Consider the following 25,518-nt stretch of genomic DNA (forward strand, 5'->3'; position numbering starts at 1 on the left):
TGAAGTCTGAAAGTTAGAATAGCAAGTCCTTAAGATTTTAATGCTCATATAAGACTTTATCATAGAGTTGAAAAACTCATGCCACAGCCAGTAGCAAATATAAATATATATACCATCAAATAAGTAAATACGTTTGTTTTCCGCTAGGTGATAACAAACGTAAATTTTTGGACGCAACTTCTTCATTATTAAGGTTTCTAGTGTACTTACGGAATCGATGATATGAAGTGGGGTTTTAGTAATGGCACACATGCACCAAGATTGCAAGAAGACTGCCATTCCTCACCCTGGAGCGCTAGTTTACTGCTTTGAGAAAGAACAACACGAGCAGGTTTAAAGGTCTGTTCTTCCGGGTCATTTTTCAGTTTCGCTGTTATTTTATATCTCATTATTTGGAAGAGTTCACTATTCTGAAACAGAAGTGGATTGTAAGATTAGCTTACCTACGAACGTGTCTTGGAATTTTTAGCGAATACGATAAATATGACTGTGGAGATACCCTCTCTGATAAAAAGATGAGACAGTAGACCGATGTACTTCCATAGCATTATGGGTAAATATAAATTAAATATAATAAACATCCCAACCCTTTCCTTACAATACATATAGCCAACAGTATAAATTCTAGTCTAAAGATTTTTTGACAAAGAAGGCCTACTATATAGCATAGCAGATTATACAAGGTGAAACTAAATGGGTGTACTATGCTTTGAACCAGACATTCCTTAGGTCATCTCTAATGACTATGTGAAGTTAGAAATGAATAAGCATTATATTTTAATACAATATTTAAAGTGCTAAATTTTCGCAAAAACTATGATTCCCTCAACCCTAATCAGCTGTTTTTTTGAACTCTCTTTGACCTTAAACAGATGAAAAACGTAGATGTGACATAATATCAGATAATAGTAAAATGCCTACGATTCATTGCAGCTGTGAAGCAATTTGTGTTCTCATTTTGCCATGAAGACAAAGTTATTTTGTATGTGCATTTGCTTTAGCTGACATTAAAAATACTTCTAAATTTGTATTTACTGTGGTTATGTATTACCCAATAAAGATTTTTTAAATTCTAATCTTATTATGAAACTATGTTATGTTAGTATTTACTCTGATTTCCGCGAGTGTTACAAATTTAAATAAAACACGTTTAAAAGATAAAAACTAGTGCAATTGTAACTGTGTTTTTACATTTTTTGTTTTTTTTTTTTAAATATGATAGGTTGAAAAGATCGGCCTGTCTGCGTTAAACTCTTTGCATTGTGCTTTGTAACACGATATTTACTGCTCTGTGTGTGTGTAAATGTCTATTCTAAAGGCACCCTACACACTGCACCATTTTTAATTCAAGATTTGTTTATTATGTTCGAAATTAAATGAGTTCACATTTTTGATAAGTTATTACGTAAGCACTTCAATGTAGAATTATTTGAAGTTTTCTTCAAGTTACATTGAAAATAATTCCAAATTTGTAATTGTAGATTATGGGTACCACAACGGCACCTTTTTCTGCCGTGAAGCAAAAATATGTAAGCATTATTATGGTTTGGTCTGAATGGCACTGTAGCTGTTCTTATTACTGGGCAAATGAGTCTTGACATTTTAATTCAAAAATGTTTTATCCAATAAAGACAATTCTAATAGACTCCTATTAAGAAATTGTTCTTCACGGATTTTTTTTGTCAAATATGGATATCTTTGGCCATCCTCGTATAAATAATATGTACTCCATTCCCGGACCGGGTTTTGTACCCGGCCTGAGTATGGAATGGGGCAGTTCTTGAGTTTTTCGTAGGAAATTTCTCACTAGCAGCCCATAGTTTAGAAATGTAGATGCCCGGCCCCTTATTACGTGGGAATTAAACATAGTGAAACGTGGGTGGAAAAATACACCTCTAACCCTTCAGAAATACAGACGTGAAACTGTGTAATGTTATGTAATTTCTTATTTTGTTTGTTTCAATAACAGGAAGTAAAAAATGAATGAATAATAACATAGACACAAGCCACATTTCATGTAGTGTGCATACTCCTTAATCATAGATTATTGTTTATGTTTAAGTCCATAGGTAGGTGACCTCATTCTGTTTATAAACAAAGGCCCCGCCTAAAACTGGCAGTCTCTTTAAATTTAGGGTTGTCTAAGAAAAGAAATTGAAAAATAATATTTTTATTTCGTAGGGAAGTCTTTTTCTTTTTTTTTATTTATTTATTAAAACTTAAACATCACCATACTATTGCATATGACCCAAATAACGTACCATTGAAGGGATGTTATACCCTTTCTGGTTCACGTTGTATAGGACATAATAATGCATGGTTCTTTGCAGGCCAATTTATAGTATTTTATTAAGGCTATGTAATTTTGTTAGTCCTAACATTTAAAAGATGGGCTGGGATTTTCTTATCAGTTCTTCTCCCCATGTCCCCCTCTTTATGAACTGATGAAGCTTTATGATGTTTTCCAAATGTTGTTGCAATTTATGTTATTGTCGCTCCCTAAGGTATACAAATATTTCTATTTCTAACAATTAAAAAAATGTAAACAACCTGGAGCTGATCTATTTAGAACTTACAAGACGGTATAATTACCTGATCCCTCCGTAGTTTAGCTTGGAGAGTGTTACAATAGAAAGGTAGTTTCTTATCCAAGTTTTCCACGTATGAATACTTTCCGTCTATTCCATTCACGAGTTCTGAATTTGGATGAGTGAGTTCTGTTGTAATTTCAATATCTGAAGAAAAAAATGCCCTACTTATTATTTAATAGCTACTTTAATTATTCATTTCTAATAGTTATTTATGCAACTGTTGTGTAATAAGGGGTATTGAAACACGAACGTGAGTTTATCACACGAGGCGAAGTCGTCTATGATAATAGTATCACATGAGTGTTTTAATATCTAATTATAAACAGTTGCATACATGACTTTATCTACACCTATAATATGAATCCTCTACAAAAGATTCTGAAACAGTTAGCTTGCTGCTAACATTAAAAAAAAACAGTCCTAGTAACCATAATATCATCCAAAGGAGTGTTATTATGAAAACGGATGATATAATGTACTGAATTTCATTACAATACTCATTTGGATCATGTAATGGTTATTAGGACATTGGGTGTTTTAATGTTGGCAATAAGCTAACTGTATTAGAATCTTTAATAGAGGATTTAAAGCATGGGTGTAGATAAAAGACCTTTATTACCATATGAACAGTCATGAACATTATTATATTTTTAATAAATTTTATTAAGTTAGGCGCTATTTAGCGAAATTCGTAACGTGTGCCGAATTGATTTAGCAGTTTTTCTTTATTCAATGACTAAAATGTTATACCCTACTTACCAGCGTTAATAACTTCCGGTTTTTCAGGATAAGTGACAGAGAGACATATAGTAAAACTTATTATTTGATTCTCTAGCAGAAATCCCTGAATCTAAAATTTAAAACAGAATTCTTGTAGAATTTATTATGAATAGCCCGGTGAAGGTATGGTATTAGCGAATATCTGTCGAGAGAAGTTTAAATATTTAAGAGATATAAGTAATAGTATTAATAAACTATATAAATAAAACGTAGAGTCCTTGAATGGAGAGAAAGGAAATACAAGAGGGTGTGGCAGAACACCACAGCACAGTGATCGCAAATCATCAGTTAACTCGTGAACCCGTCCACTAATTATTCCATAAAAACAACTATAAAAATAAATTAAGGTCCTTTCTCTGTTAGGTCCCCAGTTTTCTTTGAGTTTCCCAGTTTTCCTGGACTCGTTAGAACATAATATTGCATTAGCTTATCTATAAGGTTAATAAATTTTGATCCGCCAATTCGTAGATTTAGATTAGAAATAAATTTTCTGATCTCTATAAATACCTATTAAAGGCCTAAATTGTTAATTGCTTCTATTAATGAGATAGTAAGCTCTTATGTAGGAAATAAAGAAATTTGTAATATATCCTAGTAATATTATAAACGTGAAAGTTTGTATGTCTGGATGTATGTTTGAACTTCTTTAACGCAAAATCTACTGAATAGATTTTGATGAAACTTTACAATAATATAGCTTACACACCAGAATAACAAATAGGTTATAATTTATAAAACTAAAGTGTGAATTATACAAAATATAAAAGAAGTGTGATTGTTACTAATGAATACAACTAGCGCCATCTCTTATCAACTAGCAAGCAAAAGATCAATACAATTTAATTTATAATGGCAAAACAACGTTTGCCGGGTCAGCTAGTCTTTATAAATATTTACAATGTGTGGTTAATAATAGTTCTTTGAAAATATAGTTACCAATTGTTAGTATTGACAGCGTCACTTGCTTAACAATTATTAATAAAGATAGCACATAAACACTATTCAAGTAAACATTTGTTGATAAACTGTTTATGACTTGCGTTAAACAAGTTTACAATAAACACATGTTTCTGAAACTTGGCCGTCCACACTTGTCACTTGTCAGTTGTTCACAGGATGTCGCCCGAGGAGGTAGTGATGCTCTGTGCTGCTTACATAATAATTCACAAGAGCATTAATCGAAAAAAAAAGGAGAAAGGTGGTGGATTTGAAACTATTTGTTGAATAGAAGTTATGTATTTAACCTGTTGGCTTTTGTTTATAAACTAGATGTTTCGTCTTGCTCTCCACTCGTAGTGGGGAGCACGGCAACACGTATCATAAACAATGTTTCATCACCTATGTTTATGAACTGTTTACAGAGATGATGAAACATTAGGAAACATTGTTTATGAACAGTTTATAAACAGTGTTTATTAACAAATGTTTACTAATGAATACGTGGATTTAATTACCTTAATGTTGTCGGTTTCGCTTCGTGCAAAACTCCTACTCTCACTTTTATCATTTTTTCCCAAACGCTCTATAAGAAGTGTTATTTTATAAATACTGCGAAACACATAAATTTGTTACTCGGTTACTATACTACCACATTGTGCGAAATTAATTTTTCTTGAAAATCTGATATACAAAACATGATTATTGCGCGTCGCAGAATTCATGTAGAAGCCCTTATGGTAACGCACTTTTGGCGTTGTTTCATGACGTCACGGCTCATATTATGACCAAGTCCTATTGTACCATATGTTATTGTCACTCCCTATGGTAAATTAATATATCTATATCTATCGGCAATCAAAGAAAAGCCAGATAAGGACGTAGCCTGTGATTGCAAAAAAATGAGCTAGTTTTCGTCATTGTGAGTTTTTGTGATCTTAATCCTAAGTGATTGGACTGTTAATGTAACTAGTACGAATAATATTTGATAAACTTGTGATGATATTACCTGTGGTAGATTAAAACTGAGTTTCACTGTGATCGCACTGGAACATTTATATAATGCAACTTTGTTACCATGTGGTGCCCCGATAGCTAGTGCTAAAATTAAAATAAGTTATTATTAAAGAACTCAGAGAGTGTTTAATATACATCTTATAAATAGTATCATTGTTTCATTAAAAAAAAAAATTATGGAACAGGAAGACAAACTGTTAAGCTTACGGAAGGTTAGCTTACGTTAGGAAATTACGTCCTTATGCGATGTTTTCATATCTACATACAGGGAAATAAGAATATAAACACAATGGAACTTTCAATGAACACGGGCCAATTTGAAAGGACGGGAGGATGTTTGCGTGTCATCCCATTTCATTACAAATTTAATCGTTATTTATCTTCCCTACAATTATTATATATGTAATATAAACTATATTTTGACGAACACTGGCTAACTGTAAGAAGGTCCCTTCCTAAACTACTTTGTTTTATAATAACTATTATTTTTATTTTTCAATTCTTCTCCATTGTAAAATATATTCATATAACAAAAGAAACATATCTAAACTGATGGAAATAGAAATCTTTTGTTTTGGTCTTCCATAACCATCATTCCATGGCGCTTATAATCTATTATGGAAAAAAAATGAATCTTGGTAGGAAGAATATCATATCTGCCCAGTTGTTCGCTCCTTTTAACGTTAAGAAACGATATGTAGGTATTTTTTTAGTAGCATTAAAACGTTAACGTACTGGTTAGTATTCTATCTGGTCTCTCCTAATTGAGAGAACTTAATTTATAAGAGCATTTGATAGGTGTCACAAAATAGTTTTCGATTTTTTACTAGCCATATTTGCCTTGCTAGCTGAATAAACCATACGATAGAACATATCTTTGGATATACAAATGTATTAATATATAATATCTTAAAAAAAACAAATCTTATAACTATATTTACAATACTATGACTACATAAAATTAAAACTAACATAAACAACAAATATATACATTCAAATATCAACTGTACTGTTAGTCCAAAAGCGTTACGATTTCTTTTTGTCGTCCCCTAAAGTCGAGACAAAACAAAACTGCGACAGTTTTTCTTTTGTTTTAAAAATGTATACATCCAAATCCGAAGACTCGACAAAAATTTATCAGTTTTATCAGTACTTACGTTATTATTGCGGTAATCACGCTTGTCTCCCAAAGGAGAGAGGTAAATAAGGACACATACTGGCGGAGAAGTCCAGTTCAAGTTTTTAATACAAACTGTCTATTATCATCAATACCTTCTATTATATTATAATCTCACCCCTGCAACCATTATTGTCCAGATCTTGGAGAGCAGTCATACTTAATCCGAAACCTCTAAATTTCTCAGGTTTCAACTTCTGCGCATAATTTCCGTTATTTAGTAACGATTCTCCGCTGAATATGTATACGGTGCCATCGCCTCCATCCTCATATGGTGCGCTTATTGCTACTTCTGTAAGCAGATGGAAAAGATATCTAAGTGGTCAGGGCTGGGTATTTTAATTTTTTTATAAAAGTTGGCAGTATACTATATGCTTGAAGGGCCCTATCGACGTATCGGAAAACTGTCAATAATTGATGCCACAGAGAGGCTGTGCTAGGCGAGATAGTTTTAAACATGATGCCGGTTGAATTTCGCATTTTAACGTTTGATTAATTCTTTTAATTTAATGTTTCGTGGAGAGTTCTGCAGAATAAGCGGTTAAAAAATATTAGACTGTTAAGCTACGTAGATACAGCGCGACTAGTGTAGTTTACTCATTTTCATAATATTATGTCCTATGGTATATTGCTATGGGGCAATGCTGCCAATATCAATACCATCTTTGTGCTGCTGAAGAGGGCTATTCGCGCTATTTATAACCTCTATCCTAAAGACCCATCGAGAGCAAAATTTAAAGAAATTAACATATTGACTGTTGCTTCTCAATATACTCTTGATAATATTATGTAGATACATAGGCACTTAAGTGAATTTGCTAGAAACTGGCATGGCGATAATGTTAACACCAGGTACCAATATATACATATAATGCCTACTACTCGGCTAACTGGAGTAAGTAGTCTATTGTGTGGCGTTGTATTTGCTTTTACAACAATATCCCAGATAATGTACAAAACAATTTGAATGTTATAAAAACAAAGTCCCACTGAGTGTCTTACGCCCATTCTTCTCAAGTCCGAAATATTTCACTTCCTTTTGGATGGCAGATTTATCAAATGAGTTTTAAATATAATTTAATTTAAAAAATTGAATTCTTAATATGCGTTACATATTGCTTAGCCATTGCGTCGACGAAATTAATTAATTAAGCGTTCTTACCACTTGTGATTTAACTCTCAAGTACACGACAACACATTTAGAAGCTACACCTCTTTCTAATTCGTTACGCTGTACTCATTATTTTCCAATATTGGTAATACTTACCATCTTTATTGTCCCCATCCATATCGCCTAAGTTAACTATCGCGTAACCAAAGTATCCACCGTCTGAGAAACCTTTTATTATCTTGTTCTTCTTCCCGAATCCCTGAAATTAAATGATTTATTAAAATTAAACAACAAAGCGTAGTTCTGAACTTATTCAAGCTGAGTTCCTTTATAGTCAACTGGACAGCAAAGCCAATGATTTGGCTTCAAATATACTGGGGATCATCAAAAGGACGAGACCATATCCCAAGACGTCCCACATTCTAGCTCTCTCTATAAGCTGCAAATCCACACCTATGTCACTACATAGGTGTGGATTTGCAGGAGACACTTCTCCTCTGGTCTTAATTTAATACTTTAAAAATGACATCCAAAAGAAAAAGGAATCAATGTTGAGGGAATAAATGCCTTTTTATATTTAATGATTTAATACCTGAGCAGCACTACACTGTAATGGGCAGGGCGTATTAATTACCTTCAGCTGAACGTCCTGCTCGTCTCGTCCTTTATTTTCATAAAAACAAAAAGAGGGTATTTTATAAATCGTTATTATTAAGATCACGTTAACTGTGTTGCCAACGGGTCATTTTCTCGTTAAAAAAGTATTAAAGCATTGCGTTTATGAGCATTGAAACAACTCAAAAATCACTTTATTCATGTAAGTCGAGGTAATGACTCTTATGAATCTCAAAAGTTTTCTTTTCTTTTTACATTTACCACCACTTCGGAAAATTTAATGTAAAAAAATTCCAAGTGCTCTTCTTGAAAGAAACTTTTTCTAACGAAGAAGTAGCAGGGAACTAATTGCCACTATTTTAAATCAACATTTACAGTTTCATCGTTTTACAAATAATTTCAAATACAATATATTATGTAAAGTGTTGCAATAAAATGCTTCAAACCTAATGCCCTACACGAGTCATCCAACAACAGTTAAAGAAAAACTGGTATTCAATATAGTTTTATTGTAAGAAATGCTGCAAATTGGGTTGCATGGTACCGATTACAGAGCAAAAAAACGTCTAAAAATTTTTATTCTTATGCATTTCATATTTTTTTGGAGAATAAGGACAAACTACATGACTACTGATGGTAATTTACACGCCCTACTCATTACAATGCAGTGCCGCTCAGGATTTTTGAAAAAACCAAAAATTCAGAGCGGCACTGCAATTGCGCTCGTCATCGTGAGACATAAGATGTTAAGTCTCATTTGCCCAGTAATTTCACCAGCTACGGCGACCTTCAGACTGAAACACAGTAATGTTTACACATTAATGCTTCATGGCAGAAATAGGCGCTGTTGTGCCCATAATCTAGCCGGCTTCCTGTGCAAAGAAGCGTCCCACTGGTATTACTCCCCTAAGGCTAGGGTTATGGATGCGAGTTCTGACGAAAACTTGTTCTGACGAGTACGTCCGAAGTCCTCGTCAGAACGAAGCGTTTACACAATTCGCGTTTTCTGTTATTCTGATATTCAGTTCGTTTCTGCCGTCCAGCGAAGATGGACGAATTTGATGAATTTGATTTGACATCGATAGAGAAGGTCTTACTTCCGTTGATATTCCCGAGGTGGACTTTGACTCCCTACACAATGTGCCAGTTTCACGGAGATATAATCACTACGGAAGAAGCGCGAATGAGACTAGAGAAACCTTGAAAAATTATTCTGTTAGTCCAGCAGGTGAAATTCCGTTTCAACACTGTAATAATCTATAGCTCTACAAGTCATGATCTTCATAGATATAATGTAAACATTAATTCTTATTGCTCATGTACCTAATAAATGTAAACCCCACATCAAAATAAAAAATTGTATTTACTGCTAGTGTTGAGTTCTGGACAAATTTCTCCCACTTTTGCCGAAAAATATCTCTGTTGTGATAATTTTTGTCTCTCATATCGCACAAACACCTGTTCTCGTACACGAGACTGATCAATATCGTAATCCATGGTGGAAACCAAATCACTCGAAATTCGCAGACGCAGGTCGTGCGAAAAAATCAAACTCGTTAGAACGCCCGAGTGGTTCTGACGACGTCGTGCATGTTCTGACGCGTTCGTCGTTGCCAGTGTGAACACTGTCAATGGATACCAGGCGTTTGTTTCTTCTGACGAATCCGTCAGAACTCGTCAGAACAAATTTACATCAGAACTCGCATCCATAGTAACCCTAGCCTAAGGCGTATTATAATATTGCAGCTGAACCTAGTACTTACCCTTGAAGATTGTTCTGAACTGCTTTTGTAGATATAAACCGCTCCTTTGTCATACTCATCGTAAGAGTCCGTGTACAACGGTGCACCAACTATCAATGAATCTCGCACGTCATTCAAATGAACCACACACAGAGAAGCTCCGTACAAATTCCCCGCTATGTCGTCCGATATTACTTTTATGTTGTCGAGTTGGGTATTGTAAAAAAACACCTGAAAATTAATGTTTGAATTATTTTTATGGGATAAACGAGAAAAAACATTGATTTTTAATCATTTGTGTAAATAATTCACAGCTAAATAAAATAAATACTACAATAATATAAATACTACAATAGCCAAATTAATTTATAACTTATGTGAATTTCCGTATTCTTCTCAGTTAAAAAAACACCGTATATTAAGTATAATATTGAATAATGGCTTGATTGGATACTCGGTTGTTTAATTACTTTCTCGTCTCATGATCCTAATACTATAGTAAATTTAAGTAGAATTACGTTCCGGATTCTACTTAAATTTATTCGAGGGATTCAAAGTACGTCGCTCGAGCCAAAAATATATTTTGCGCCCGATTGATACACTCTACTTTTCATCACCTACTATGAGGGAATAAAAGGAGCCTCATTTTATATTGCAACATTTTTATTTAATAACACATAGAGTACCAACTAAATTAAAATTAAATAGTATCCAATAATAAAACAACTAAAAACTTAGTATGTATTTTACATTTAAGACATTTTCGCAATAATTGTGAAAATTTCTTGTTACAGTTTTATCAGGAATAGAGATTATTGTAGATTATATATTCTGCGTGTTTGAAATAATGTCCGAATCTGGATCATTTTGAGGAAAATGTGATGATGAATCTCGTTGTTTGGATGTAATATGTATGAATATTTAAAGAACACACATGTTACCTTTCCTATTCCAATATCGCCATATGGGGTACTGATAGCATATACCGTCTCGTTGTTGAAAAACTTCCCCACAGCAATGCTGTATCCTAATGTAACAATCAGTTAATTTAAATTAATTTAATGTTAGTTAATAACATTTTAATGTAAGTTAATTTTATTTAATGTAAGTTAATTGAATTTAATGTTTATAGCCAATACAAGTGTTGTAGAAGAGACACTTAAAACAGGTGACCATTTAACGTACAACGCACCTAAGAATGCTTTGGTGTTGCAAGAGCGTCCACGGAACCGGTATTAACTTAAGTTTCTTTTATGATAAGAAGGGATGAGACGAGCAGGACGTTCAGCTGATAGTAGTTAAGACGCCCTGCCGTGCCGCTCAGGATTATTGAAATACCCACAAAAATTCTGAGCGGACTACAACTGCGCTCATCACCTTGAGACATAAGATTTTAAATCTCATTTGCCCATTAATTTCACTAGCTACCGCGTTCTTCAGACCGTAACACAGTAATGCTTACACATTACTGCTTCACCGCAGAAATAGGCGCCGTTGTGGTACCCAAAATCTAGTCCTGTGCAAGGGAGCCCACTGGTAAAATTATATTATAAAATTATTAGTATCAGGTTTAAAAAAAATTGTTCGTTTGTCCTTAAATCTATAAAAATGATATCTTTTAGTGTCGTACAATAATTACTTGATAAAATTAGTAATTTATTATGTCGTGGCTCAAAAAAAAAAAATCTAATAAAATCTATAAAAATATGCCCCCATGACATTTTGATATTCATCTAAGAGTTGGAGGCTCCTTTGCACAGGATGTCGGCTAGATTATGGGTACCACAACGACGATTTCTGTCGTGAAGTAGTAATGTGTAAGCATAACTGTGTTTCTCTCCGAAGGGCGCCGTAGGTAATGAAATTACTAGGCGAAAGAGAAATTATTATGGCAAATTAATTTATTGAGGTGATTATTTTTATGATTTCAGCTAAGTAACCGTGCGTTCTTTCATTGTCACCATTGTAACTTCACGCTGTATATTGTACATGCATTTATCATTGAATTTGAGACTAAAATTAAATTTATAAACACTAATAATAAGTATTGAATATTGCTTCATACCGAAGTTGTACAAATAGTCTTCATTTTCTACAGAGTTTGTCTTGTATATCAGCGGCGGTACTTCTGAGGTCAATGGATTGTTATACATAGAAACTCGACCTGCAAAAACAATAATATTTAGTTCATGCTTTATTTGAATGAAATATTTTCTGTCCAATTGTTTTTTAAAGCTTCGGTAACTCGAAATTAGACGCCTCGATGGCGCAATAGGTACAAATTATCTTATGGCTCGATATATCGACGCCAAATATGCCGTTCCCTTTCTCGTCAACGCTATCCCAGGACATATTAGCACGGCTGGTGTATGAAGCATACCCAGTGCTGTCGTCTGCATATCAATGAATACTGCTGGTTTGCAGCAAATCATTGATATGCAGAAGAAACAGTGTAGGGGATAGCACGGAGCCTTGCGGGACACCAGTGTTTATGGCTTTTAAGTCGGAGCATGCACCGTTGATAACAACCTTGATGCTCTGATCGGCCAAGAAGCTAGTGACCCATTTGCACAACCCTCGGGCAGCCCATAGGATAGCAGTTTCGCTATAAGCGCTTTATGTCACACCTGATCGATAGCCTTCGCTATTTCCAAACTCACCGCCAACGCCTCTTCCTTTCGACTCAAACTCTTTCGCCACGATTATATGCAAAAGAACCGATATTAAATTAATACCAATACCACTAATCAAGGATATTAGTGGTATGATGACGTAATTAGAAGCTATCTAATTATTTTAAGCTTCTACATCAATAATATCAATTAACATATACGGCGTTACAAATAAACTTGGTATTATGTTATACTTGAGAATAAAACAAGAAAACTACTAATATAGTTAATAAACCTTAAAATTAAAGTTTGAATACCTTTGTTGGCGCCGGCTCCGCCAATTAGTACTTCACTTGAGCTTGTGATTTGAATAGTGAAGCCTAACGTATCCATTGTATGAGCTACAAAAATAGGAATTAAATTAGGAAATTAAAATAGGAAAAAGGCTGGCAACTCTCCAGTGAATCTTATAGAGTTGCAAGAGAATGTGGGCGGTGGTGATCACTTAACATCAGGTGACAAAAAAGGTGTGTTTTTGAATAATATTTATATTAATATGCTTGTTACTGAACAGAAGAATATTGAGTTAGTGATAACCATCAAACAACGTAATATATCGTATCTCGGTCGTATACGCGCAGTAACAAAACGTACCGCCTGCTGCAAACTATTTTAAAAATTTGGGGAAAATTTGAAGTCTTGGCTCAGAAACATTAGGGAGTGGACTGGCATGACAGTCCAAGAACTATTCCGACAAGGCATGGACAAGGAAACTTTTTTTTATGCCAATACGGGACGAGACGAGCAGGATTTTCAACTGATGGTAATTGATAGGCCCTGCCCCTGTACAATGCATCTCAAAAATAATAAACAAAATGACCAGGGGAAAATCACCTGGACACGACAGCCTCAGCATAGAACATCTGAAATACGCGGTCTTTCACTTACCACGGGTGTTGTCGATGTTTTACTCGTTTTGTATTAGTCACTCATATATCCCTATGAACATGATGAGAACAATAGTAGTCCCCATTGTTAAAAACAGGACGGGTGACATTTCTGACCGGTCTAATTATAGACCCATATCGCTTGCTACCATAGTTGCCAAGGTATTCGATAGTCTGATTGACCGAAAGCTCAGCGAATTCTTCAATTTCATGACGGGCACTTTGAATCCGACTTGGACTTTCAACGGAAACCGCGATATTAAGCCTGAAGCAGATTGTCCAATATTATACCAGCCGAAAAACGCCGGTGTACGCCTGTTTCCTTGATCTATCCAAGGCTTTCGATTTAGTGGTATACAATGTGCTTTGGGAAAAGATGGAGAGAGCTGGCGTACAACCGGAGCTGCTTAATATTATGCGATTTTGGTACGCGAACCAGTTAAATAGTATAAGGTGGGGAAGGGAGCTCTCTGAGCCGTACGGGTTGGAGTGCGGGGTGAGGCAGGGGGGCTTAACCTCGCCTAAGCTCTTCAATTTGTACGTGAATGAGCTGATCGTGGAACTCAGCGAAAAGCCAGTCGGGTGCTGGATAGACGGTATCTGTTTAAATAATCTAAGCTATGCAGATGACATGGTGTTGTTGGGTCGCACGGCCGGCTTGATCAGAGAGTTGCTTCAATCATGTGAGGAGTACGCTGGTAGACATGGTTTAGTGTATAACGTGGCCAAAAGTGAATACCTGATCTCTCGTAAACAAGTGCAATATGAGCCTCCTCAATTGGCACGGAGGTTCACCCGATGTAGCAAGGAAGCAAAAATTACGCTGTTTAAAGCCTACTGTCAAACCTTCTACACGGGGGGGCTGTGGACCAACTACACTCAATAGACACTCGACACGCTAAGGGTGCAGTATAACAACAGTTTCAGGATGCTGCTGGGCTTGCCGCGGTTTTGTTCGGCATCAGGCATGTTTGCTGAAGCACGAACGGATGATTTCTATGCCATCATAAGGAAAAGGACGTCATCCGTCCTGGCAAGGCTGCGTTAGAGCTCAGACAGTATCCTGAATATGATAGCGGGAAAACTGGATTCGCCAATACTGCAAAGATTCGTTCAAGTTCTTGTCCGATAAAAACACACTGTCTCAGATTGTTATCAAAGTTATACTATGTTTTAATTATGTATTAGGAATAAATTATATTATATAAAGCAAATTGTAGAAAATGTAATACACTAACATAGTTTTTTAAGCCTGTTACTAACAAAATATGGGCCTCTGTTTCCCCAATAAAGAAATTTATTATTAATGCAGTGCCACTCAGGGTTCTTAAAAAACCCAAAAACTCTGAGCGGCACAACAATTGTGCTCGTATTTTACAAAACTGACTGCAGACCTCCAGAAACGAAGAGGCATGTGAAAAAGAAGAAGTTTATAGCTGAGCGATGTTGCTACCATTTAGCAACATAATTATTTATTTCTTGTGACTTTTTTGTTACGTTAAGAGTTCAATATCCAAGAAGTGTTCTCGGAGGTATTTGTTCTTTGAAATGTAAATTTCTTAGGCACGCTGAGCACTTTATTTTGTACGTATTAAATATGAGCTATCACGACCGTGGAATAGGGGCGCGATAATGGGAGCAACATTTACTAGAGGAATTTATACATAATATAATTATGTACATTGTAAATGTTATTAGTTTTGAATATAGAACAAAATAGGTTGTTGTATTGCGTATTATTTTTCACTTCTGTCGCGTGGAAAAAGGTTTGTACTCACCAATACTTTTCCCGAATATTTTACGACTTCTAATGGAAATTTCTGGCAATTTCATTAGATCGCCATTAGTAGGCTGAATGAAGCAGGCGCCTATAATTGTCGATCTCGTCGCTGAAATAATCGAACATTTTATTTACTGATGACCTTTAATAAATTAAATCAAATCAAATTTACATCATCTAAGACAAATATTATCATAATTTGGGCTAGTGTTCTCCGGTAAGCAATTAATTGCCTTTATTGAAAGACACCGATCTTCCTCCATTTTAAATCTTAATATATTCTTAAATGAATTAACTAAAAACGTAAACGAACATAATCATTGTTTACATTACTATTAACTTAATGAATTGGCTTCAAATTAACGTATGTTTGTTTATGTGGGTTTGTGTGACCCGAAATCGTCGTAATTGGCATTGGCAACATTATAACAGCAATGGGCAGGGCGTATCAAATACCGTCACCTGAACGTCCTGCTCGTCTCGTCCTTTACTGTCGTGTAGTTTTACTAATTGTTTTAATAACACCATCCTTTTTACGTTATTTTAATGTATCAGGGTTCTGCGTGGAACATTTTTGACGAGTGGTTTGTGTGTGTCTATAACGTAGGTAACGTAGTTTGTCGTTAGAAAATATAACTTGAAATTGAACATAACTTACTGTATTGAGAGGAACCCACGTTTGTAAAATTATTATGTCGTGGAGCACACGCCTGAAAATATATAAATATAAAATGATTATTTTATAATAACAGCTTTCAACCCATAAATAAATAAATAAAATAAAATAGCCTTTATGATTAGTACTAACTAAATTTTTCTTATAAATAAAACATAAATTAACTTAACTAGTAATTTGTCTCTCGACAAAGACCTCCTCTAACGACTTACACTTTATTCGCTCTCTAGATACTTCCATCTAGTTGGGTCCTGCTATCCTTTTAAAGGCGTCCTCCCACCTCCACTCTAATCTGTCTACCTTTCCTTCATTTCCCGTCTCTTGGATATCATTCTGTAACGGTTTTTATCCATTTCTCTTTCTTGTCCTTCAGAATGTGTCCATTCCTTTTTAGCTTTTGACTCATCTTATGTGCGTTTTTGTATTTTGTGTGATTATGAGTAATGTTTTCTAACATGCTTTAATAAACTTTACGTCAATACATTTTATTAAATGGTCTTCTAGAACTCTGCAACCCTTATGGATCTGTTGTGTCCTTTATCCAACCAATCGATATTTTTACAGTACCTCTCTCAGGCCAATCGTTTCGATCAAAATCTTTTGGGAGTTCATGTCCTTCTAGATACTTCTTTAAGACATTTTCCATTTTTTAGAGACTTCTTTTAGAGTGGAGTTCATTGCATTCGCTCAGCATAAGGCAAAATGGATCGTCCTCCTCGTACAGACAATAACAATAATATAGTAAGATAGTTAGTAAAAGTATCAAATATAAAATGGAATAAATTTACCACAAAGAGTTTCGAATCTGCAGCGACACTTGCTCCAAGCCAGTAGTTATAGCTATTATCATCGACATCTGAAAAAAAAGATTTCTATAATTAATCCCCACCATCTGGGTGTGTGGCGGTCCTCCACAGAGCGGGTTTTCAAGGAGCTTAATTCCACGTACTACAAAGCTGTGGAATGAACTTCCTTGTGCGGTGTTTCCGAGACGATACGACATGGGTACCTTCAAAAAAAGCGCGTACACCTTCCTTAAAGGCCGGCAACGTTCCTGTGATTCCTCTGGTGTTGCAAGAGATTGTGGGCGGCGGTGATCACTTAACAACAGGTGACCCGTACGCTCGTTTGTCCTCCTATTCCATACAAAAAAAAAATAATATATATAAGATGAAAGTCTATGGGCACGTATCTTGTACGTAGTAATACGTAGGTAAAAATTCTTACTACTTAAGCGCGCCCACGCTTCTCTATGGCAATTTTTTATTGTGAAAGGGACCAAAAACAATAAAATTCTGATAGCTACTTTACTTCACAAGATCACTAGGTTAATTTTTTTTATGAAGGGGAGTACAAACGAGGATACTGTTGGTATGTGATCATAGCTGAACATACTCTCTTATTTAGTTTATTTATTGTATAAACTTGTAAACTTACCGTTTTACCCAAAGCGCTTAAAAGCTAGTCCCAGATATACAATTAAATGAAAAAAAAATAGATTTTAAATTTTAGGTAAAAAAATAATACAAAAAATGTCAAGTTATATAAAATCTCCATAGCGCCAAATAATCAAACAAAATTGCTCCAAAGTTTTAAGTCAATAATAAAAAAAATGAAAGTTACTAACATTAATAGATAATTCAAGTACCATCTAACATAATATGCATGTCATTAACAATCGTTTGAAATTTGTCAGCAAATAAATCAATGTCACAATGAGTAAGCAAGTCTTCTAACACCAGAGGGACGGAGTGCGCGTATGAATACGAAAAGGGAAAATTTTTTTGAATTTCATTGTAAGATTGTCAGAAATTAACATGAAAATCTGGCTAGCACTTTTGATATCCTTATGGAATATACACACATTTATACAACATTGGCAAAAAGCAGGAATGTGGCACCATTTTGTACTGACAAGACAAAATTGTCACCTGATATTAAGTGATCACCGCCACCCACATTCTCTTGCTACATCAGTGGAATCACAGGAGAGTTGCCGGCCTCTCAGCGGTGTACGAGCTTTTCTTAACATATCCATGTCGTATAGTCCTGGAATCGCATGCAAGGTAGTTCATTCCACAGCTTGGTTGTACGTGGAAGAAAGTTCCTTGAAATCCGCACTGTGGAGGAACGCCACACATCCAGATGGTGAGGATGGTAGTCTCATCTGTGACGTGTCATGCGAAGGTGGTATTCTTCAGCACGAATCAAGTCACACAGCTCTTCGGAAAACCCCCCGTGAAAGATGAAATAGAGAGCTAGTGAAATTATTAAGCTTTGAGCCCCATTATCTAATTGAGAAATATATCCTTTAGCTAAAATCAAATAACCTGTAAACAATTGTTTTTGTCCTTTCAAAATTAATTCCATTTTTTCCGGAACTGCCCGTGTTCTATTTAGGTCTACTTTGTATATCTGGCCTACAATGTCAGCTTTTGGTGCTCCTATAATCAACCTGCAATAAAATTATTTAGCTTAGTTTAAATAGCACGGCGTTAAGACAAAGTATCTAAAAACTTTCTTTACAAAATATTGTGTCAACAATGATAACAATCTTTATATATTTAATGTTTACATTAATTAAGGTTAAAAAAAATAAAATGGCATAAACTTTGAAATGTTAAGTGACAATGTGTCCGTTTTTATAATAAAATCCCTGAAGAAATTTGCAAACTACAATTAAAAAAGTTTAAAATATTTGTTAAATAGAAACTTTTAAAAATAGCTTATTATACAATTAAAGATTAAATAACAGATAAAAGTGCATGGGATTAAAGCAATGTAAATAATTTTAAGGTCCGCATACTATTTTTATTTATAAGCAGTAGGACTGTATTATTCTATTCTTTGCATATTTTCTTGACTCCAAAAAGTGATGCGGTTATCCTATTTTGAGAAATAAACAATTTGAATTTGAATTTGAATTTGACTACTTAGTATAAAGTATAATATGCAATTTGAGAGTTTGAAGATTTTTTATTACCTTAACTTTAAAAACCAAGTACAATAATCGAATGGGGATAAAAATATGCATATACATATATATATATATATCTCAAAGTAGACCCTGTAGATGATGACCACCTGAGAGTTGAACAAAGACATATCAAGACTTATGAACTTTACGTCACTCGAACGGTTGGCTCAGTAGAAGAGCGCTCGCACGGAACGCGAAAGAACGCGGGTTCGAGTCCTGTATCATTATTAAATCCTCGTTTATCATCATAATTTATCCCGCATTGTTATATTATTTAAAAGATGGTGTGGGAGTTTCTTATCAGTTTTTCTCCCCATGTCAAAGCTTTACGAACTGCTATGTTATGTTATTGTCACTCTTTCATAAATAACCACGAACAACTCGATCGTTCAATTAAGGAATTCCGATGTAAACCTTTACCCAGCTTATTCACCAGATCTGTTCGATGGTACTATTTTCAAAAGATACCATAAATTTGGTTGATAACACTAAGAATTATTCGCCAGTTTCAATGGCTGTTTGTAGTTTTCTGCATCATCAGCCATTTCACGAAAAGAAATTTACTAAATAAAAGTTGATTGCTATCAAAGAAAGTAAAAACGCTGTAATAATTCAGAGGAGTCCTCGCTAAACTTAAGAACTATGACTATCATCAGATCTGAGATTTATATACAATCTGGAATTAAATGAAAAAAAAATATATAAATCATACCATAAATTGCGGAGATAACGAAAAAAGACATACGTTACCTACTTTTTTAAGTAGGTAATAGGTGGTTATTTAGTATAAGAGTTCTTTTGCAACTGCCGGGTTATATGTTTTATGCTACAACTTACATTTTTGTTGACACTTGATAAGCTATACTGTATCCAAATAATGCATCCTCTAATTTTATTTCCGGTTCAAATGTCTGCATCGAAGACACGTGATAGAATCCATGGCTTTGGGATATTTGTGATGATAGGAATATCACTAATAATATAGTACCTGTAAAAGATGACTGCGATAAAAATATAAAAATACACACACAATTGATAAAATAGAAAGGAATAGAGGGATTTAAAGATCAGGAACAAAAATGGACTTAAAAGTGCTTCAATGGAAAAATGTTATGGAGCAATGTAATTTTTAAAAGTTGCAGTAGATCTTCAAAATTTGCGAAATAAAGGGCGTATTCTTCATCCAATTACAATATTATTAAATACTTACATAACATCATGTTGGAACAATGCTATTAAGCACACATTTAATAGGACACTATAACATGAAAGATCCCTGGTTTGTGCGTTTTCCTTGTGTATGTGTATATGTACTTATGTATTTATAGCTATATACGTTATATTATAATTATGTCATCATACCCAAGGGCCGTATTGGTCTAGTTTATTTTACAAAAAAAAAATCCGCCATTGCATTCACACCAGATTTTTTTTATATTGGCTTTCCGAAAGTTAGGTACTGAAACTGGACCATCATCTTTTTTATTTTAGCAGATATTATAGAAAGTTGTAGCTCAGAGCCTTAGTCCATGGACGCTAGTTTTTCTCAAGGCATTGTTTCTTCTGTTACATCAATGATATTTTTGGTGCCTTTAACATATTAAATTTAGATTATAATTATAAGTAATTGTAATTGGCAGGGCTTATCTCTTACTACCAGGTTAACGTTTTGTCCTTCTCGTCACTTTTTCTCAAAAAGTACTCTCCTATACATTTACTAGAAATAATCATCATCATCACCATCATCATCAGCTTGAAGACGTTCACTGCTGGACAAAGTTCTACCCCAAAGATCTCCACGTCCTGCTCTGCCCTCATTCATCCTTTTTCATCGATCTTGTCTAATAAAACCTGAAACATTAAACTTTCAAAATGACACAGCATACCTTCTCAGATTTCCAATGAGAACATGATGTTGAATACTGAAACCAATTTAAACCACAACTTATTCCGTTATCATAATTATAAATAACTTGTTGTGTTTCGCTAGTAGTTAATATGTAATTATCGAGCGTGTTGGTCGTTTAATTATTGTTTGTCATTTTCCTTGAGTGTGGTCCTCCATAATGTTCTGTAAGTCTCTTTGATGTATTTTATAAAATAAAGTTCTACAAGGTTTCATATTAGTACAGCTTTGTATAAGAATTTCATGATGATTTCGGGTAGATTTTTTAAAAATTCGCGTACTAACATATTAATAAAAATAATATTTGCCACTAATGGTTGTGAAAAGTTTTCTTTTCTTTTTACATATACCACCACTTCGGAAAAGGTTGATCTTTGATGAGAAGAAGTGGCGAAAAACTCATTGCCACTCTTTTAAATCAACATTTACAGGTGTAAATGTGTTTGAATGTAATGAACCTTCATAGATTTACAAAGCATTTCAATAACAATATTGTTAAGTGATGAAATAAAACTAATTAAGCATCAAATACTCAATGCCCTACACGAGTAAGTAAAAAGAATGTAAATGTAAATTAATTAGTAAAAAAAATTACATTGCAATTTGTAGAGACTGCCGATAGAAGTGAAAACTTACAACTTTTAGTATTAAAATTTGAAATTTTATAATGTTTAAGAGCACTTAAATTATTAATATAATTTATTTTTAAAAATTATTATCAATTATATATTAATCAAACAGAAACACTATTTCAACAATGCACAGTATATTATATATATTGAACATTTCACAAAATCCATTCAAGTTTACTAATAAGATATACACAGCACTAATGTTGCATTGCACAGCATGTCGGTGACGCGATTTAACCCGTAAGTTTTTTTCCCTACCGAAAACTTCAGAACGCGGCTAAAGAAGTTTTCACTTCAAAAATAGGAGCTATTGAGTACAGAGTAAATAAATGCATTAATATTCATTTTTTTTTTTGGAATAGCAGCTGTTATTAAGTGATCACCGCCGCCCACAATCTCTTGCAACACCAGAGGAATCACAGGAGCGTTGCCGGCCTTTAAGGAAGGTGTACGCGCTTTTTTTGAAGGTACCCATGTCGTATCGTCCCGGAAACACCGCACAAGGAAGCTCTTTCCACAGATTTGTAGTAGGTGGAAGAAAGCTCCTTGAAAACCGCACTGTGGAGGACCGCCACACATCCAGATGGTGAGGATGATATCCTAACTTGTGGCGTGTCGTGCGGAGGTGGAATTCGGCGGCAAGAATTAGGTTAAACAGCTCTTCGGAACAGTCCCCGTGATAAATGCGGTAGAAGACACACAATGAAGCGACGTCTCTACGCAACGCCAAGTGATCCAGCCGTTCACAGAGAACAGAGATATAGACCTAGCGATACCCGACGTATCGCTAGGTCTATATCTTCGTCTCCGTAAGGAAACACAAGGCCGGCTGCGCCGTCTCAAGGTGGTGGTGGAAGGCGTTTAAGTTGGAGTGAATTCCCCTGATGTTACAAAAGTCCACATTAAGCGTGGAGCGGGGTGCCGTGGTGTTACTGCCTCGTTTGTCCTTGATCATGCGTGGTACTGTACCCTCCCCTACCTAGAATACGAGGGGCAGCCCGAGCGCGAATGCTCGGGGAGGGATTCTCCGGCTCTACAGGAGCCGGTACCCTCCTGGGGTAATTTATCTTTATATACCACTCTCATATTTTTTGTTGGGGGGGAAGGGGAGGGGGGGATTGGCCTCCGGTCCTCGACACTAACCTATGCGAAACATAGCGGCACTAGGCCGCTACTTCACGCCGGTATTCTGTGCGAGTGTGGTAATTAACCCGGACGAGTCTGGCCCGATTGTGCTGACGTCAAAAGACGGCAGCGTGACTCTCCCACTTCTAAAAAGCCCTTAGTCGCCTCTTACGACACCCATGAGCTTGGGACTCCCCTATTCCTTTTACGCCCCGGGAAAAGTACAGGGCAAAATCTACACATCAGGGCAATCTACACACCGTGTCTCATTTTAAATAAAAGACAACACAGCACAATAGCTATGAAATAGTATCAACTCGAATCATAATATGATTGCTGGCACATATTGATGTACGTATTGTAATGAACTTAGAATGCTGTGCAGTGATTTACAGCTGGCCATAAGATATATATATATATATATATATATATATATATATATATAGATCATCTGCTCATTACATGACCTTAGACTTGATGTAAAAACAAATAAAATAATATAAAATAAGCCTTTATTGCTGTTCACAACTAATATAAATGATACTTAACAGCTTGTTACTTAACATTTTCACGCCTCTCTGTCTTTCCAGCTACTCTTTTTACTTCATCTTCCCAGCGTTTAGTTTGTCGCCCTTTTCTTCTGCTACCATCTCTTGGATACCAGTCTGTTATTATTTGAGTCCATTTTTTTTGTTTATCTCTTAACAAGTGGCCCATCCATCGCCATTTCAGTGTTCTGCATATTGATTTTGCGTCTTTGAATGTAGTCATACTTTTTACATGGACTAGCAAAAAAAGAAGAACTCCGCGCCGTGATATTAGCAAGTGAAGCACCTTTACGCTAGTATGTGTGTGGTTACGGGGTATACCAGTTACACAATTTTTTCTCCCTTAAATATTGATATATCCACAAATACTTTTATTTTATTGTTTTTACATTTTTTCACAACGCACGACGGCATTTTTAAAATATTTTATTGCTACGCAAACTGATCTGTCACAGACTATGGCAAATCTCATAATGGCGGCCGATCGGCTTGTATTACAAGAAGTAAACATGAAGAAGTGTTCGTGATCAACGAGACACCACAAGCAGCGCCCGTGTCACGACCATGACCATTGGTAGCCACGAAAATATTTAAGGGATATGAAAGACCCGCCCCATGACATTGCCACAAGTCTTTTTTATGTTATTTTATTTTATTATTAATTAGGATAAAATACTATGAGTACATTCAATTAAAACTATCATCACGGGTAATTATTGTACTAGGAATACTGGCTGGCAGCTTTATCCGTAGACCCAAATAGCTGACTGCGCTTGGGTTTCCAGTAGCACATTGCACATAGTACTTAGTACATTCTCTGCGCCTCTGGGACCTACTGAACAAAATCAGTTGGCGTCAGTTCATTGTTTGTCTTAAAGCATTAATCACGGGGAGTGTTCCGAAGAGCTGTTTGCCTTGTTGAATGAGCTTCCTTGTGCGGTGTTTCCCGGACGATACGACATGGGTACCTTCCTAAAAAGCGCTTTTACCTTTTAAAAGACCGAAAACGCTCCTGTTATTCCTCTGATGTTGCAAGAGAATGTGGGTGGCGGTGATCACTTAACATCAGGTGACCCGTACGCTCGTTTGTTTCTTCCTTAAAAAAAAGAAAAAAAATGTGTTGTTTTATTTTACATTGCAGGGTTATCATTTTTATCCAGTGCATTTTATAATACAATTGTCACTACTGCCATATACATCCATGAGCCTTCACATTCTGTGCTGTTACCTCCAGTAGACCATCCTGGTGATTTTGGCTATTCTTTAGCTTTCTTTGCCAAAACCGACAGCCTGCGTGAGTATTTAAGACATACATACCTGTTTATAATCCAAAATATTTATTTATTATTGCTTCAAGAAGTTTACATTTTCTTAAGGTTTTAAACGAATAGTTGTGAAAATTTAGATTTTTATCAACTGTCTAACAGATTTTGTGCTTTTTATATATTTGGGTAAGAAAATGGAAATTGATGTATTTGGCGTACTGTTTAAGTAATTTTTTAAAAGCTGCACTAATTTGCTACAAGCTCTACAAGCGCAGATTTTTTATGCGCGGTAAAACTTAAATTGAAACTTAGCAGACTTATCAAGGTCCGATGATATTAGGCATAATAATTGCGGTCATCATCTTGAGAAGTTAGATGTTCAGTCTTATTTTCCCAGTAATTTCACTAGCTTCGGTGCCCTTCAGACCAAAACACAATAATGCTTACACATTACCCACGGCAGAAAAAGGCACCGTTGTGGTACCCATAATCTAGCCGGCATCGTGTGCAAAGGAGGCTACCACTGGTGATTTGATTTTATCAACTGACGACAAAAATAATGAGTTATATTCCAGTTGTTGGGGCCCCACACATAGATTTGGATGGAGCAGTTTACTCTTGTTATAATATAACGAAAGATCCTCAGTGCCGAAAGATACAGAGGATGAATTTAAGTCAAGGAAATAGAGGTAAGACTTTATTGTTTTATAAAATATATTTTTGCCAATTGACTTTACAATTTACGCGGAAGTGGTGATAATTGAGGAATCAAAAGTGAGTTCGCGGCCTAAAGGCCTAGGAAGCCTTAAAAGGAGGATGTATGTATTAGCTTTGTGATTATTCCTTAGAACCTCATTACCTTTCTTTTAGAAGAGGCGGGCGAGAATCGGGGATTATTTCTGCAACATACATGGCTAAAAAGATAATAATAATAATAGACAATTAAGCCTCCATTTCACCATTGAAGCAGAACGCGATTTTAATAGATTGATAGAAAACTTTAAATTGAGCTTACGAAATCCGAAATTAATCTGTAAACGAGATTACAGATTGAATTCTGATTTCACCTACACAAAATAAA

At 35.2% G+C, this 25,518-nt stretch overlaps 2 protein-coding genes across 2 annotated transcripts in view; one reads left to right on the forward strand and one right to left on the reverse strand.

The window, feature by feature from the left end:
- Positions 1-20,255, reverse strand: part of LOC126974856 (integrin alpha-5-like) — a 32,376-nt gene extending 12,121 nt beyond the window's left edge. The window contains exons 1-16 of the mRNA XM_050822526.1: positions 20,172-20,255; positions 19,799-19,949; positions 18,315-18,439; positions 16,773-16,840; positions 15,967-16,018; positions 15,307-15,417; positions 12,899-12,982; positions 12,035-12,133; positions 10,911-10,996; positions 9,991-10,200; positions 7,769-7,871; positions 6,620-6,793; positions 5,317-5,408; positions 3,351-3,441; positions 2,593-2,735; positions 211-410 (exon numbers count right to left, since the gene is read on the reverse strand). Of these exons, the coding sequence (XP_050678483.1) occupies positions 211-410; positions 2,593-2,735; positions 3,351-3,441; positions 5,317-5,408; positions 6,620-6,793; positions 7,769-7,871; positions 9,991-10,200; positions 10,911-10,996; positions 12,035-12,133; positions 12,899-12,982; positions 15,307-15,417; positions 15,967-16,018; positions 16,773-16,840; positions 18,315-18,439; positions 19,799-19,949; positions 20,172-20,181 (1,799 nt within the window). The 5' untranslated portion in view covers positions 20,182-20,255. The remainder of the gene's footprint in view (positions 1-210; positions 411-2,592; positions 2,736-3,350; positions 3,442-5,316; positions 5,409-6,619; positions 6,794-7,768; positions 7,872-9,990; positions 10,201-10,910; positions 10,997-12,034; positions 12,134-12,898; positions 12,983-15,306; positions 15,418-15,966; positions 16,019-16,772; positions 16,841-18,314; positions 18,440-19,798; positions 19,950-20,171) is intronic.
- Positions 20,256-20,957: 702 nt separating this feature from the next.
- Positions 20,958-25,518, forward strand: part of LOC126974855 (integrin alpha-8-like) — a 44,331-nt gene continuing 39,770 nt past the window's right edge. Inside the window, exons 1-3 of the mRNA XM_050822525.1 lie at positions 20,958-21,034; positions 24,314-24,466; positions 25,013-25,126. Of these exons, the coding sequence (XP_050678482.1) occupies positions 21,028-21,034; positions 24,314-24,466; positions 25,013-25,126 (274 nt within the window). The 5' untranslated portion in view covers positions 20,958-21,027. The remainder of the gene's footprint in view (positions 21,035-24,313; positions 24,467-25,012; positions 25,127-25,518) is intronic.

The sequence above is a fragment of the Leptidea sinapis genome, chromosome 34 (genome assembly GCF_905404315.1).
Source record: "Leptidea sinapis chromosome 34, ilLepSina1.1, whole genome shotgun sequence".
Taxonomy (NCBI): domain Eukaryota; kingdom Metazoa; phylum Arthropoda; class Insecta; order Lepidoptera; family Pieridae; genus Leptidea; species Leptidea sinapis.